The sequence below is a fragment of the Salmo salar genome, chromosome 24, assembly GCF_965601325.2.
Source record: "Salmo salar chromosome 24, fSalSal1, whole genome shotgun sequence".
In the NCBI taxonomy this organism is placed as follows: Eukaryota; Metazoa; Chordata; class Actinopteri; order Salmoniformes; family Salmonidae; genus Salmo; species Salmo salar.
This window is the reverse complement of record NC_138314.1, coordinates 4,644,853-4,660,856: the sequence shown is the minus strand read 5'-3', so window position 1 is coordinate 4,660,856 and position 16,004 is coordinate 4,644,853. Positions and strand designations below refer to the sequence as shown.

Sequence of the window (16,004 nt, the reverse complement as noted above, 5' to 3'; positions counted from 1 at the left end):
GCTCAGGAGCACATTAAGAGATTTTACAAAGTCATCTTTGGGATTCGAGCCAGCAACCTTTCAGTTACTGGTCCAATGCTCTTAACCACTAGGCTACATGCCACCCTACCTGCTGCCCACATGTAAAGTGATTCCAGTCAACCTCTTGCATAAGAAACGTCGACATTCATTACATAAAGGAAATTAGGAACAGCTCAGTTTAGAAGGTACTGTCAGTGGATCTGGAGTTCCATTGTTTCCTTACTAGAGAAAAAAAAACATGTCCTGAAAGTCAAAAAGAACAGTTTAAAAAAAACAGAGAACAGAAACGTATTGCTGAAGTTTCGCGGAAGATCCGCTTTGACATTGAAAGGCAATTTCTGAATGAGCCAACATTTGCAGCATTTACTGTGAATGCAGTCTCCGCGAACATGGGAACACTGCCTTTAAATGTAATTCGAGCTATAACAATACAGATTGAATTGAGCACTTTGAGCACATTAGACAATGCATTTTTCTTGTTTCTGTAACACAAAGAGTTTTTCTGACCAATTTGCCTACAATGAATGACACATCCTCTCCCTCCCCTATTCAGTGTGAAATAACAATATCACAGGCAATTTAATGAACATCTGCAGAGTCACAGGGTGATAATTATTGGGAAGCATGATTCGTTTCTGAATGAAATATTAATAGACTGTTAGTAATGAAACAGGCATTAGCCTACAATTATCACACAAAATTACCCATACTGGGAGTCTAACTTAAAAGCTGGGCTACCAAAAGAGGACAATAACTTTGTGATTTCTCCATTTGCTTTCTTTAACAAGACTTGTTGATGTGTTGAGAGTTCGAAGTTGTGTGCATTCATACAAAATGTCCCATACTGGGAGTCTAACTTAAAAGCTGGGCTATCAAAAGAGGACAATAACTTTGTGATTTCTCAATTTACTTTCAACTTGTACAAGACTTGTTGAGGCCTTGTGCATTTTTTCATACATTCTTCTTGTCAGCCATTTTGATTATAAACTCACTTCGTGAAACACATTTTGAATAAACAAAATTAACGACTTTTCACAGATAGCTTAACTATATTTACAAGAGACAAGGTTGGAGTGTAAAATCCAACATATTTAAAATGTCATTAATTTACATGCCAAATGGACAAATAAATAGCACACTCAGTATCAGTTATTTGATGTCCAGAATCGTATACAATACTGTAATTGCATCCCTGGATATGAACACAAAAGAAACTAGGCTACCGGAGAACCAACCCTCCAGACCCTTTACACAATTTAGTTCCAAAAAACTCTTATTGATTCAAACTAAACAAGCTATGTCTATGAGAGCAATATTTAATACAGTACTAGAGTCACTAGTGTGTGTAGACATGTATACATTCTCACCCTAGATTTATGTACAGTATACATTCTCACCCTAGATTTATGTACAGTATACATTTCCAAAGAACACTATACTATCTTTAAAACATTATGTAGGAAATCTACAGAAATACTCCTCAGAGGTTTTTGTATTCTCAAGAAGCATTATAAAGTAAAAGGGATATTGATGGATCTTTTACTGCCATTTAAATCAAGCCTGCTATGTTTTTATTACTGTCGTCCCTCTCCAGGATAAAGGATAAATAGAGCTATAAAAAGCAGCGAGTGACGGGTAGACTGGGCCAGCCTGACATTTTAGGGAGTCCTGTTAGAGTAGTAAAGATGCCCATATGATGTATGCAGCGCTTTGAGGATGCTGAGGACACCAAGAGGAATGCTCACAGAGAGAATTAAGAGAGAGGAAGAACGGGAAGTGGGGGAAAGAGAGAGGGAGAAAGATGGCTAGGGGGAAGGGGAAGAGATTAACAGAGAGAGGGGTAATCGATAAGAATAAAACAGAGAACATGACAAAGAGAGATAGGAGACAGAAAGAGAGAGAACTAGAAAGAGAGTAAGCAGCACAGACAGCTAGCTAGCTGTGATTTCATAGTCCCGGTTCAGGCTGAGGTCTGTAGAAGACTTGTCCCGAGGCCAGCCTGCGTTTTAGCTCCTTCCACAGCAGCTCCCTCTCCCTCTGGGAACCCTTCATGAATCCCCTGTTCTCCTGGGCACGACGGGATAGGTACGGTATCACTTCATTCACCGGCCCGTATGGAACATATTTATAGACAGGGAAACCTGCCTGGCCTGGGGGAGAGAGACAGAGGGGAAGAGAATGACATATATTGGGGCAGCTTTTCAGTACAAACCAAAAAAATATTATACTTGGCTAGTGTAATGGAATTAGTAAGTTGGGAATTTATTCAACTAATTGTGCACTTAAATATTAGACCACACAAAGTTGAACCACTAGTATCTTCGCTAGGCTTGAGCAAAAGCCTTTACATCCTGTGGCTCCCCAGCACCTCAGTTGACCATCCCTGATTTAGTTCAATACAATGTCTGTGATTGACAAGCTAGTGCTGTGAGCCAACAACAGACATGGCCAATTTGTCAATAATGTGTCAGTGGAAGTCCCAGAACTCCATATGTGCACATTGCAGGGTCATGAGTTTCCATGTGTCAACACAAATAACTGACTGCTATTGGGAAATACCGATACTAATCCTATTGAATCTAAACAGGGCCAATAGGCCATCAAATCAACAGTGCTCTGTGAGGTCAGAGAGCTCTGTCTGTCCCTGCATTCCAATAATCTGTCCTGTAGGCATGGGAAGTGCAAACTTGGACTATTGGGAAGCTAACCAATCAATAAATTAACCAATCAGTCAGTCAGTCTCACCCAATGGGAAGCTGATTTGGTCACACATGCCCAGCAGCTGTCCAAAGTACACCTTGTTCTCCGTGGGAGTCAGGCCCAACTCATTCATCCTGTGTCAACAAGAGGAAAAGGAAAAATGTAAGTTATATTTGTATGGTATATGACAGTGACGTAGACACAGTCCATGAAGCTAAGAGATGAGGTACCCGGGCATAGAGACTTCTTTTGGACACATTTTGTTACTGTATGTGCAAACAGCTCTAGCTAGCACTAATGGTGAAAGGGACACGTTAGCTTTCCACACACAGTTGAAGTCGGAAGTTTACATACACTTAGGTTGGAGTCATCAACACTCCACAAATTTCTTGTTAACAAACTATAGTTTTGGCAAGTCGGTTAGGATATCTACTTTGTGCATGACACAGGTCATTTTTCCAACAATTGTTTACAGACAGATTATTTCACTTATAATTCACAATTCCAGTGGGTCAGAAGTTTACATACACTAAGTTGACTGTGCCTTTAAACTGCTTGGAAAATTCCATAAAATGATATCATGGCTTTAGAAGCTTCTGATAGGCTAATTGACATAATTTGAGTCAATTGGAGGTGTACCTGTGGATGTATTTGTGGAAGGCCTACCTACCAACCCAGTGCCTCTTTGCTTGCCATCATGGGAAAATCAAAAGAAATCAGCCAAGACCTCAGAAAAAATATTGTAGACCTCCACAAGTCTGGTTCATCCTTGGGAGCAATTTCCAAACGCCTGAAGGTACCACTTTCATCTGTACAAACAATAGTACGCAAGTATAAACACCATGGGACTACGCAGCTGTCATATTGCTCAGGAAGGAGACACCTTCTGTCTCCTAGAGATGAACGTACTTGCGAAAAGTGCAAATCAATCTCAGAACAACAGCAAAGGACCTTGTGAAGATGCTGGAGGAAACAGGTACAAAAGTATCTATATCTACAGTAAAACAATTCCTATATCGACATAACCTGAAAGGCCGCTCAGCAAGGAAGAAGCCACTGCTCCAAAACCGCCATAAAAAAGCCAGACTACGGTTTGCACATGGGTACAAAGATCGTACTTTTTGGAGAAACGTCCTCTGGTCTGATGAAACAAAAATATACCTGTTTGGCCATAATGAACATCGCTATGTTTGGAGGAAAAAGGGGGAGGCTTGCAAGCCGAAGGCTACCCGAAACGTTTGACCCAAGATAAACAATTTAAAGGCAATGCTACCAAATACTAATTGAGCGTATGTAAACTTCTGACCCGCTGGGTATGTGATGAAAGAAATAAAATCTGAAATAAATCATTCTCTCAACTATTATTCTGACATTTCACATTCTTAAAATAAAGTGGTGATCCTAACTGACCTAAGACAGGGAATTTCTACTAGGATTAAATGTCAGGAATTGTGAAAAACTGAGTTTAAATGTATTTGGCTAAAGTGTATGTAAACTTCCGACTTCAACTGTACAGTCGTGGCCAAAAGTTTTGGGAATGACACAAATATTAATTTCCACAAAGTTTGCTGCTTCAGTGTCTTTATATATTTTTGACAGATGTTACTATGGAATACTGAAGTATAATTACAAGCATTTCATAAGTGTCAAAGGCTTTTATTGACAATTACACAAAGTTCATGCAAAGAGTCAATATTTGCAGTGTTGACCCTTCTTTTTCAAGACCTCTGCAATCCGCCCTGGCATGCTGTCAATTAACTTCTGGGCCACATCCTGACTGATGGCAGCCCATTCTTACATAATCAGTGCTTGGAGTTTGTCAGAATTTGTGGGGTTTTGTTTGTCCACCCACCTCTTGAGGATTGACCACAAGTTCTCAATGGGATTAAGGTCTGGGCAGTTTCCTGGCCATGGACCCAAAATATCGATGTTTTGTTCCCCGAGCCACTTAGCTATCACTTTTTCCTTATGGCAAGGTGCTCCATCATGCTGGAAAAGGCATTGCTCGTCACCAAACTGTTCCTGGATGGTTGGGAGAAGTTGCTCTCGGAGGATGTGTTGGTACCATTCTTTATTAATGGCTGTGTTCTTAGGCAAAATTGTGAGTGAGCCCACTCCCTTGGCTGAGAAGCAACCCCAAACATGAATGGTCTCAGGATGCCTTACTGTCGGCATGACACAGGACTGATGGTAGTGCTCACCTTGTCTTCTCCGGACAAGCTTTTTTCCGGATGCCCCAAACAATCGGAAAGGGGATTCATCAGAGAAAATGACTTTACCCCAGTCCTCAGCAGTCCAATCCCTGTACCTTTTGCAGAATATCAGTCTGTCCCTGATGTTTTTCCTGGAGAGAAGTGGCTTCTTTGCTGCCCTTCTTGACACCAGGCCATCCTCCAAAAGTCTTCGCCTCACTGTGCGTGCAGATGCTATCACACCTGCCTGCTGCCATTCCTGAGCAAGCTCTGTACTGGTGGTGCCCCGATCCCGAAGCTGAATAAACTTTAGGAGACGGTCCTGGTGCTTGCTGGACTTTCTTGGGCGCCCTGAAGCCTTCTTCACAACAATTGAACCGCTCTCCTTGAAGTTCTTGATGATCTGATAAATGGTTAATTTAGGTGAAATCTTACTTGCAGCAATATCCTTGCCTGTGAAGGCCTTTTTGTGCAAAGCAATGATGACGGCACATGTTTCCTTGCAGGTAACCATGATTGACAGAGGAAGAACAATGATTCCAAGCACCACCCTCCTTTTGAAACTTCCAGTCTGTTATTTGAACTCAATCAGCATGACAGAGTGATCTCCAGCCTTGTCCTCGTCAACACTCACACCTGTGATAACGAGAGAATCCATGACATGATGTCTGCTGGTCCTTTTGTGGCAGGGCTGAAATGCAGTGGACATGTTTTTGGGGGATTCAGTTAATTTGCATGGCAAAGAGGGACTTTGCAATTCATCTGATCACTCTTCATAACATTCTGGAGTATATGCAAATTGCCATCATACAAACTGAGGCAGCAGACTTTGTGAAAATTAATATTTGTGTCATTCTCAAAACTTTTGGCCACGACTGTACATAGTATGTGCTTTAAACATGAGAAAATCACTATAGAAATGCAATAACCATGTGTGTTAGAGTTTGAGCAGGAAAACTAGGCAGAGAGCCATCCTCAGTGTGTCTGTGTCAAGCTAAGGCCATGCAGTGCAGTAATGAGACTTGCCTCCTGAGGGTGTGCTTCACTGTGTCCTCATTGTGAGAAGCAACCATGACATTGGCATTTCTGTTCAGTCCAATCTCATCCAGGATGTAGTCTAGACACCTTACAAAGTACAGACATGACAGACATGTTAAGTGAACGACAGGTAGCCTAGTGGTTAAGAGCGTTGGGCCAGTTACTGAAAGGTTGTAGTTTGAATCACTGAGCCGACTAGGTGAAAAATTGGTCGATGTGCCCCTGAGCAAGGCACTTAACCATAGATGCTCCTGTAAGTCGCTCTGGATAAGAGTGGCTGCTGAATGACTAAAATAACAAAATGCTAACCAAAATGCTCTCTGTGTGAAACGATGTTACACAGCTGTGACTGAAAAATTCCCCATAGTGCTCTACTTTTGTTCAAGTCAGAGAGTTTAGTTTATAGGTCATTCAGCATTTTAACAGGTTCTTAAAAACAATTGCTATTCAATACGAATTGAAGAATGTATTAAGTACAGTATGTATTTAAGCACATTGAGTAACTAAATAAGCACATCCATCCCTTACTTGTGGTACATTACGTTAGTGGTCTCATAGTCAGGGTTGATGGGGTCCTCGTATCCGATCTCCTCCGCTCTGCTCCTCTCCTGATACATATAAGCCCCACGCACTAGCTTGGCCCCAAAAAACCATCCCTCACGCCTCGACAACTCAACATCCATGGTCACGATATCATAGGCCTCCTACAATGGAAGAGAAAGCGAGAGGGAGGAAGTAAAGGAGGGATATTAGGGACACCGGTCATCTGTATAATCATGGCGTATAAGCTGTTTATAAGCAAACCTTCAAATTATGTGTTTCAGAGAGCTGCTGGTAAGACATGACTACATACAGTATGAGCATAGAAACTCAGTGGCGGGGTCTCTGGTAGCCTCAGCTCCCAGGCTTCAACTTCCTTGTGATGTAACAAACAAGACTTGGAAGGATAGCAACGTAATGGGTCTCTAACCTTGAGGTAGCACTGGTAGGTGTTGAAGATGACAGGTTTCCCTCTATTGTAGATCCTCTGCATCTCCACAGTCAGTGTGCTGATGGCAGGCTGGAAGTAGGTCTGCTCTGCATCCACCATCAGACGAACACTGTGCTCCTCTGCATGCTGCAACACAGACAGCCAGGACAGGTGAGTTCCACTTCAATCCACACATGAGCTCAGAGCTTTTCTCAATAAACCAAGGAAACTGAACTGGTAGCTAATTATGAGATAAGATGACCTGGCGTGATGTAACGTGACATAGCATAACATTGCTGAAGATAACATAAACATGGCATGGTTTCATATAGCATTTTGACCTCCCTGTGTTTACATTGGCAAGTACATCCAGCCTCTGGAGCATCCTCTTCATCTGTTTCTCCTCCTCCTCTGTGAACTTATTGAGCAGGGGCTCCAGCTGACCAGTCTGGACAAACAAAGAAAGGACAAGCCTACCTGAGGCTCAATGAATCACACTGTCTGAGCTAACACTGGAGACAGCTGACACACACAGAGACCTGAGGGCCTTTACCTTCAACAGAATGGCTTTGTCTAAGATAAGTAAGTATTAACACACGGCCTCAAGCCTTCTCACACCGCTGAGGTGTGTGGTTATTCCTTGGAATTTCACAGCTGTCATGTGTTAATGCTTACATAGGGAATGGCGTGCCAATTCAAACCATTTCAGGCCCAGTGAGTCACAGGAGGTGTAACTCCTTTCAAACATTCATTCACCATTCTGGGATCAACTCTAAACTGAATGGTCAATCTTATCAACGTATTTACTCAAACAATTGACAGGGTTTGGAGGTGTTTACGGAACCACTTAAGTTTGAAACAAATCCAAATGGTGCTTATCTTCTAGAGTACTTTCATTGCCATTGCCGTGCCTTGCTTACCTCTAAATTTGGGACAACCAGCAGATCTGATATCTTTATTCTGTCGTCGATCAGGCTGTTCCAGTCCAGCCTGTCAATGGTTCTGCAGGGGCACAGAGAGACCGCTTTTAGTAAGTCAAATATAGTTGTTGTAAGGGGCTTTTTCAACAAAGTATGCAAGGGCAATTATTCTACTGCTTTATGACATAATACAGTTTCTCTAACTAGTGGTATTATTTTTACCCCGATCCTTGTTTCTCTCCAGTGAACCAGCCATAGAAGTCACCTGTGGCTCCCAGCGTGGTCATAAACTCCTGTATGGACAAATAGGCATTTTTGACCATATATATATAGTACGACATTGTTATCTCAATGGATCAAATAGGTCAAACAAGGGGTGATCACCTAAACAGTCATTATAAAACCTACAGAACAGCAACTGTGTTCTCAGGGTTGGGTAGATTACTTTCTAAATATAATCCGTTAGGGTTACTAGTTACCTTCCAAAAATTGTAATCAGAATATTAACTTTTGGATTACCCAAACTCAGTAACATAATCTGTTTACTTTCAGTTACTTTTAGCTTGCTTTCCGCTTAAGAGGCATTAGAAGAAGACAAAAATGAATATGACCAATTGAATGACATTTATTGCAGGGTAAATACATATTAGAGTTTACATAGCTGGCCATAAATGGATGTTGCATTTTACTTTATGTGTTGGTTATGTAGGCTTCTTCTAACCCATTGCTTTCTACTACAGATAATAATACAAGTAGGACATATATTTACATTGAAAAAAACAAAGTCTGTCAGATGTCCTGTCATTCCAATTAATTAATACCCCTTGATCTTCAAGACTTGGAAATATAGATTAGCCAATATGTTTTACCTGACCTTAACCCAAACAATAAGGACTTAATAACCTACTCTGTTGTTTATGTTTTGTTGTCATGGAGGACTGATTGGGGTCATTGCTTCAAGTTGAAAAAGAAATGCTGCGCTCATGGAATGGCATGCTTTGAGCACTACTGAAAAGTGCAATTTGCATGTGACAAATGAATACCATATGCTGCATTTGCTATAGGCCTATTGCTTCAATTTTTGTTGGTGACACTTTGATATGCCGATAATTTGCAGCTGTTTGGGATAATTCTATCAAAAGTGTGCGAGTTTGAGCATGTGTCTGTTAGGCCTATGGAATTGTTATTTTTTTTTATCAGCATGAATTAGATTGAGCAATAAAAGCCCCACTTAAATTAAACTCGTTTTTGACAGTATTGAACACAATACCACAGGGAGTTTAGAAAGGAGGAACTCCCTCAAACTTTTATTCGATAGGCTGGGAACCGCACTAAAGCTGTTTCATTTTTCACTGACTGTCCACTGGTCACAAAAACAATGATTAATAAGCAGCTTAAACTTCATAAATTCTACCATTATTGGGTTAAAATACACATATACATTGGTGAACTGCGATCCCCAACAACCACAATCTGTAAGGCGCACAGACACACACATACACACGGTAACATACACACATACACATGGATTTTGTGTTTTAGATATGTGATAGTAGAGTAGTGGCCTGAGGGCACACACTTAATCTGTTGTGAAATATAATGGCATGTTTTAAATTATATACAATTGCCTTAAGTTTGCTAGACCCCAGGAAGAGTAGATGCTGCCTTGGCAGCAGCTAATGGGGATCTGTAATAAATACAAATAGCTAAATGAGAGAGCAGCAGTGTGATTCACATCAATGTGCTATGTAGATATTAATAATAAGTGATATCCACCAGTGCTGTTGTCCTTAACTCCAAGCGTTTATTCAAGTTGGATAATCTTTTGATGCCGACAGCAGTCGCACCATTGGAAGACATAGCTTGGACTGTAGCCTACAAAACCTATTCCTATTTTCCTGCGATCCATCAAACACATTTGGTGTGTCAGCATAGTGTCACACCCTGATCTGTTTCACCTGTCCTTGTGCTTGTCTCCACCCCCTTCCAGGTGTCGCCCATCTTCCCCATTATCCCTTGGGTATTTTTACATGTGTTTTCTGTCTGTCTGCACCAGTTCATCTTGTTTGCCAAGTCAACCAGAGTTTTTCTCTCAGCTACTGTTTTTCCCCAGTCTCTCTTTTTCTCGTCCACCTGGTTTTGACCCTTGCCTGTCCTGACTCTGAGCCCGCCTGCCTAACCACTCTGCCTGCCCCTGACCTCGAGCCTGCCTGCTGCCCTCTACCGTTTTGGACTCTGCCCTGGCTATAAACTCTTTCCTGTCCCCGACCTGCCTTTTGTCCATCCTTGGACTATAATAAATATCAGAGCTCAAAACATCTGCCTCCTGTGTCTGCATCTGGGTTTCGCCTTGTGTCGTTATACACAGTGGTCTCTGACTTGTGGTCAGACTCGCTCACGCCGAACAAATTTAAACTTGCGCCTTTTTTCAATTCTGATTTGAATGTCATTGTCACGTATACTCCCTCTCCGGCCTCTAGGTCATCAGGCTGCTGACTATCCCGCACACCTGTCACCATCGTCAAGCGCACCTGCGCCTCATGACACTCACCTGGACTCCATCACCTCCTTGATTATCTTCCCTATATCTGTCACTTCCCTTGGTTCTTTCCTCAGGTGTTATTGACTCTGTTCTTGTGTCTCGGTGTACTGCCTTATGTTAGTGTCGTGTTCTTGGTTTTGTTTTATTAAAACGTTTCACCTGCACCTGCTTCCCGACTCCCCGCCCCATCATTACAGAATAACACCTCACTAAGGGAAGTATCAGAGAGTGTTGTTTTTTTTGTCAGTGTAAATGACGTCGGGTCCGGGAGCCGCTACATGCTCCCCTGCCTCCGCCAGCTCGTCAGGCTCTCATGCCTCAGCCGGATCGCCAGGCTCCCCTGCCTCAGCTGGTCTGACAGGTTCTCGCGCCCCAGCCAGCTCGACAGGTTCCCGTGCCTCAGCCTACGTGACAGGTTCCCGCGCTTCAGCAGGGGTGACCGGTCCGCTCCTGATCCCCGGGTTCGTCTCCTTTGTCGGCATCCTGCGGCTGGATCCGCGCGTCAGGGAGGGGATACTGTCACGTATACCCCTCTCCGTCCTCTAGGGCATCAGGCTGCTGATTATCCCGCACATCTGTCACCATCGTCGAGCGCACCAGCGCCCCATGACACTCACCTGGACTCTATCACCTCCTTGATTATCTTCCCTATATCTGTCACTCCCCTTGGTTCTTTCCTCAGGTGTTATTAACGGTTTCATGTCGGTGAGTTGTTTGTGTTTCGTATTTTTTGTTGTTGTTTATTTATTAAAAACACTTGCTTCCCGACTCTCAGCGCACTCGTTACAGTCATTGAGAACTTTCTTTCTGAATTGAAAAGTAGTCCTATAAGTAATCATCTAGTTTTTCAAAAGTATCTGTAATCTGATTACAATATTTTTGCTGGTAACGGAACCGTTACTCCCCAACCCTGTGTGTTCTGTATACCTGTAGTGGCTGCAGCTCTAGCCTCTGCTCCAGAGCCTCCATGCCATCTCTCCCCTGCTGTGCCGCCAGGAAGCTGAAGAAACGCCTCCATTTCACCAGCACCTCCGAGAACTGGAGCTATAGCGGTAGAGAGCAAAACACAAGCATTATAGCACTTCACCAGAGAGTCAACTATCAGCTAAGTGTGCGCTACACATTGATATTGAATGAGGTGAGTTTCCCCTTAACTACCAGGAACTGAGGTCGTCCCAGTGCAGTCATCTTGATGGCAGAGAAGCCATCCACTGAGCTCCCACCTGGATGAAGGTTGATAGGTCACAAATGCTCAGTGTAAGCCACACTAATATCAATCAAAAACAGCAATATATAAATTCATGGGAATAGGAAGCTGATGCATTTTGCATAATGTTGTCTAAACAGTAAGGTTCCATAGAGGGATATGTTGCTGATTAATAATTACGGTCTTGCATTCATGAGTGTCCATTAGTGAGTGTTACGATGCCAAGAAACAAAAAATTGGTACATGGTAATTACTATTAGTCACTGAATAAAAAACTCCATCCCAACCACCCAGCCTTTTCGTATTGTTTATATCCACAGGTGTACCAGATGCTTTGATACACTTTAGGAAGGTCTCCATGTGTTGGTCACATTTGGCCTCATCAGAGTAGAAGTATGTCCTGGCGCCGGTCACTCCCCCTCGGCGGTCCCCAAACTGTTGGTGAGCCTTGTACTGCTTTTCTCTGTGGTCCATGCCTGCAGGGGGAAGCAAACACATCAGCATCCCTCCCTATTGCAACCAGTTGCATCATATAGTTTGGGCTCAAATGAGAGCAAAAAAAGGCAAGGACGGACTTACTCATGCCTTCTTTCTCTGTAGCAGACACACATGAGCTGACAATGAGAAAAGAAAAGAGAGGAGAATTGATTAATTTGTTATGGACACAAAGTATTATAAGAGATCTCTCTCTCTCTCTCCACACACACACATTCAATTCCTTGGTGACCACACATCAAGCCCCGTTCCACTTCTAGAAATAAATACCATTCTATGAACCATATTGCCCTTGAGGCACAAGCCAGTGTATATAGCACACATCTACCCACAGGTGGCCCCAGATTGACTGAAGCTGAGCTGTCTCCCTGCCAATGTTTTGACCTTCCTAAAAGGGCACTCAGACACACTACACCATCACAGATCACAGGACACAAGGGCTGACGTCACAGGACACTATATTGGGTATTTTGGTGGTTATTGGTGCTAGGTTTGGTGGGTTTTTGGACGTCACTGTCAGTGCGTTTAAACAGAAGGAGGTTGAATGGTATGATGGCATGTCTGGACTGTAAGTGCCAGACGTTTTACATGCTTGGGATGGAACTGTAAATGTCTGAGTGATGGTTTGGTTGTTGGTTTGCATATTTGTGTGTACATGTATGAGCTTGTGAAACCTCTATACTTTTCTATTTTATTCTCCTTGAAGGCCAAGCGTTCCTGTTGTTTGTGTCCTACTCTAGCTGATCAGTGCGATTCTCTTTGGAGGGTCATAGGAGTGCATGTCAAGCACGAACGTTACTATAGCAGTCGTCTTGCATCAAAGTAGACTAGCTACCTTTCTCTAGCGTATGCCTTGCAGGTCTGTTTTTTTACCAACAGAGAGGCCTGACTGAGACTTTGATGGCCATGTCTTTTGATGGCAGACAAAGTAAAGACAAAGGAGAAAATTAAGCAGAGCAATAAAGTGACTGTATGTGTATTGAGAGAGAGAGAGAGCGTCCTCAATTCAATTTCAATTTAAGCGGCTTTATTTATCTCTCTCACTGGACTAAATGCCAACCAAATGTCTTATTTATTTATTTGTAGGTATATAACCTCAAAGTTAAAGTTGTCCTTCAAAGAGGGGCCAGGAAACTAAGCTAAGAAGAAAAACAAATGTCCTTAGCATAACTAACTCACAGTGTGAGTACATAGTGCCATTATCTCACACATCAAAACTATAGCTCTCCTCAGAGAGAACAGTTGTGTAAGTTTTTCCTGGCCTGTCATACAGGCTTATATCAGAGCTGGGATCAACTCATGTGACAGAATTCCTGAAGAGTGAGTTCCGAGAGGCCAGCCAATCCACCGAGGAGGGCCTTGACCAAACCGACCAATGGGGTCTGGACAGACTAGTGTTTACATCCTAAGAGGGATATCAAATTATAGTGTGTCCCTGGCTACAAACAAGGGGAAAATCATACTTGTGGTCATTCACTCTGGTTAGATTGGGATGCCTTTGACTTTATACAAAATAAGGAAATTACATTAGTTTGGGGAACTAAATCTGTATGTGTGAAAAATAGAACTTTGTTTGCTTAAAACAATGCCTGTGTGCTTTCAGAAGTGAACAACACAGAACTGCAGTACTTTCTATGTTCCCTAATCCTTATCGAAACCTAACTGATGACAGGAAATGCATTCATCAAACAACCACTCATATTCCTTCTGATTAAGTTGTGGAACAGCATTTTATATAGGTTAGGAACAGCATTTTTAGGGTAATAAGCAATTTACTTACTCCATCTCTTTAGTCACTGCATCCTCCTGTGTGAGGTCCTCCTCTACACTGTAGTCCAGGACAGAGCCTACTCCGAAGGCCCTGTTCTTTTGAATCAGAGACTTGATGGACTTGTGGTCCTCTCCCGCCACAAACTGACCATAGAATGTCAACTTCATAAACTGCTCAAATGCCTTCTTCCCCAGTAGGAACTTACTGATATCCATCAGCTAAGAAAAAAATGGAAATGCATTTAGAGCTTGATTCAAGCTATAGCGCTGAGGATCTGCGGTATAGCGCGATTTAAATGAAAGCGTTTACAGTGAATGCCGTCCCCGCAAACAAGTAAACATTTCCTTTAAATTTCAATCACGCCATTACTGTGGATCTTCAGTGCTACGGATTGAATCAAGACAATAATTGTGTGGTAATAATGGTAATAAAGCCTTTATAAATGCTACATAACATTGTTATAGCATTTGCCATGAACACCGTCTTTTGCAGTTTTTGGAAATTTCACTGAGGTGAGAACCTCAAGGTGACAGCAAACAGTGGGAAGGGGGCCAGGCAAGTCAGGCACAGTTATGTTCTATAAGAGGGAGTAATTCCACACTCTAAATAGACCGCTTGGTGGTAACTTATCTAGTGATAGGCACACAGCATGCTAGGTAGATGACAGATTTACTGGAAGAGGGGTAATAGATTCCTTGCTGCCTGCACCTGTATGCACACCCTTTAGGTTAACTGAATGTTAAACAACTATGTTTATGTTTTCTTATACCACTTCAAATAAGAGTTCCCTCACAGGAAAAAATTATTCCATTATATTCTGTTTCTTATATATTCTATAAAATGCAGATTCTCCTGCATTTAGAAAGTAATTTGGGCTTTCTGTGTTGTCTTCTATTATGAGTCAGCATAATCCTTTTCAGCAGGATGTTGCGAGACAGAGATCACATGCAGTAAAGTTTCTCTAATACAGTTTATGTGTCTCACCAACTTGAGCTTGTCAACAACAAAACAAATACGAACTTAATGCAGATTCAGCACACAGATATTATACCATACCTCCTTATTCTTATCAACCAAAAGGTCATAAGAGCACAGTTTGAAAACCACCAAACTTCTGAGCAGTTCTAAATTGTTTTTACTCTTGTATGCTTCCTGTGTCAGCTCAAAGTCAATAGAGATCTTTGGAGAGGAGGAAGCATTTCTGCTTTTCCTTGAAGAGTAAGATTCTCTGTTGGTGACATCCTGGTCTGCCTGAGTTGAGGCGACAGTGGACTGTGCTCTTCGGTTAGAAAGGGTATTCAGTCTTCTGACGTTTATATCCACGCCTGCCCGAGTAAGGGCAGGTACAGTTTTGATATAAGACATGAGTTTTGAGGTGCTGCGTTGGTCTCAGCGGAACTAACTAAGCAGGTGAGGGCGGCATGGGCTGTTTAAAATTAGTTTCGCATTTTATCTGCCACACGTATTCGTATCTACTCCTTTCATGCATATTTATAGTTGTTTAATTCTGAAGTACCGGTTGGTGGAAAAACCCTGACGCATGCATATTGAATTTGACGTAATAGTTTAATTTCGACACGTCTTTATTGAGACCTCATTGGCCAAGACTTTAAGGTGTACTTGGGCGCGCAAGACCATCATTCTGTCCCCTGTCATGAAATCTTATGGAATAGTGATTTTTTTGGTGTAAGCCTAATGTTGCACATTCAATATCAGGATAAAATATTACTACTATTGTATTGAAAAACTATGGCCATCTACTAATAACCCACAGTCCTCTCCGTGGTTATTTTGCCAGTTCATTTAATGAAACAGACGGGGGAGCCATTGCCGTGCAAAAGTATAGCCTAATCGGTAGTCTTTCTGTCAAATTTCAATACAATGAAGTTGGCATAAAATATAAAATTGGGGCTATTGACTGGGACTAACGTTCATATGACAAAGATGTCAATAAATACATTTGATACTTGATATAATTACTCTTATTCTTATAAAAACATTATTTGTATTACTCTCTAATTTCTCTATTTTTATATTAAAGAATTAAGTGTCTTGCTTTGCCAATCAAGGTGTCCCAATTTGCCAGTGTCGATATTGGTCTCAAGACAATCATCCATTCTGTATTTAATTCTTAACCTATTTAGAATT

The 16,004-nt window shown here is 42.0% G+C and overlaps 1 protein-coding gene across 1 annotated transcript; it reads right to left on the bottom strand.

Moving 5' to 3' along the window:
• Positions 1-356: 356 nt before the first annotated feature.
• Positions 357-15,413, bottom strand: prodhb (proline dehydrogenase (oxidase) 1b). The gene is made up of 14 exons (XM_014171223.3): positions 14,913-15,413; positions 13,866-14,074; positions 12,170-12,204; positions 11,917-12,066; positions 11,542-11,606; positions 11,311-11,427; positions 8,064-8,134; positions 7,842-7,923; positions 7,277-7,369; positions 6,922-7,068; positions 6,480-6,655; positions 5,940-6,038; positions 2,767-2,855; positions 357-2,171 (listed from the first exon to the last, which is right to left on the bottom strand). Exons 1-14 carry the CDS (start codon positions 15,219-15,221, stop codon positions 1,969-1,971), a joined length of 1,845 nt encoding a protein of 614 aa, XP_014026698.1. The 5' UTR covers positions 15,222-15,413; the 3' UTR covers positions 357-1,968.
• Positions 15,414-16,004: the final 591 nt, after the last annotated feature.

Excerpts from the sequence above, each read along its gene's own strand:
- prodhb (XM_014171223.3), bottom strand. The coding sequence starts at position 15,221 with ATGTCTTATATCAAAACTGTACCTGCCCTTACTCGGGCAGGCGTGGAT. Across the intron at positions 12,067-12,169 it reads TACAGAGAAAGAAGGCATGA|GCATGGACCACAGAGAAAAG; the intron begins GTAAGTCCGTCC and ends TTCCCCCTGCAG. Across the intron at positions 11,428-11,541 it reads TGGGACGACCTCAGTTCCTG|CTCCAGTTCTCGGAGGTGCT; the intron begins GTAGTTAAGGGG and ends CTACCGCTATAG.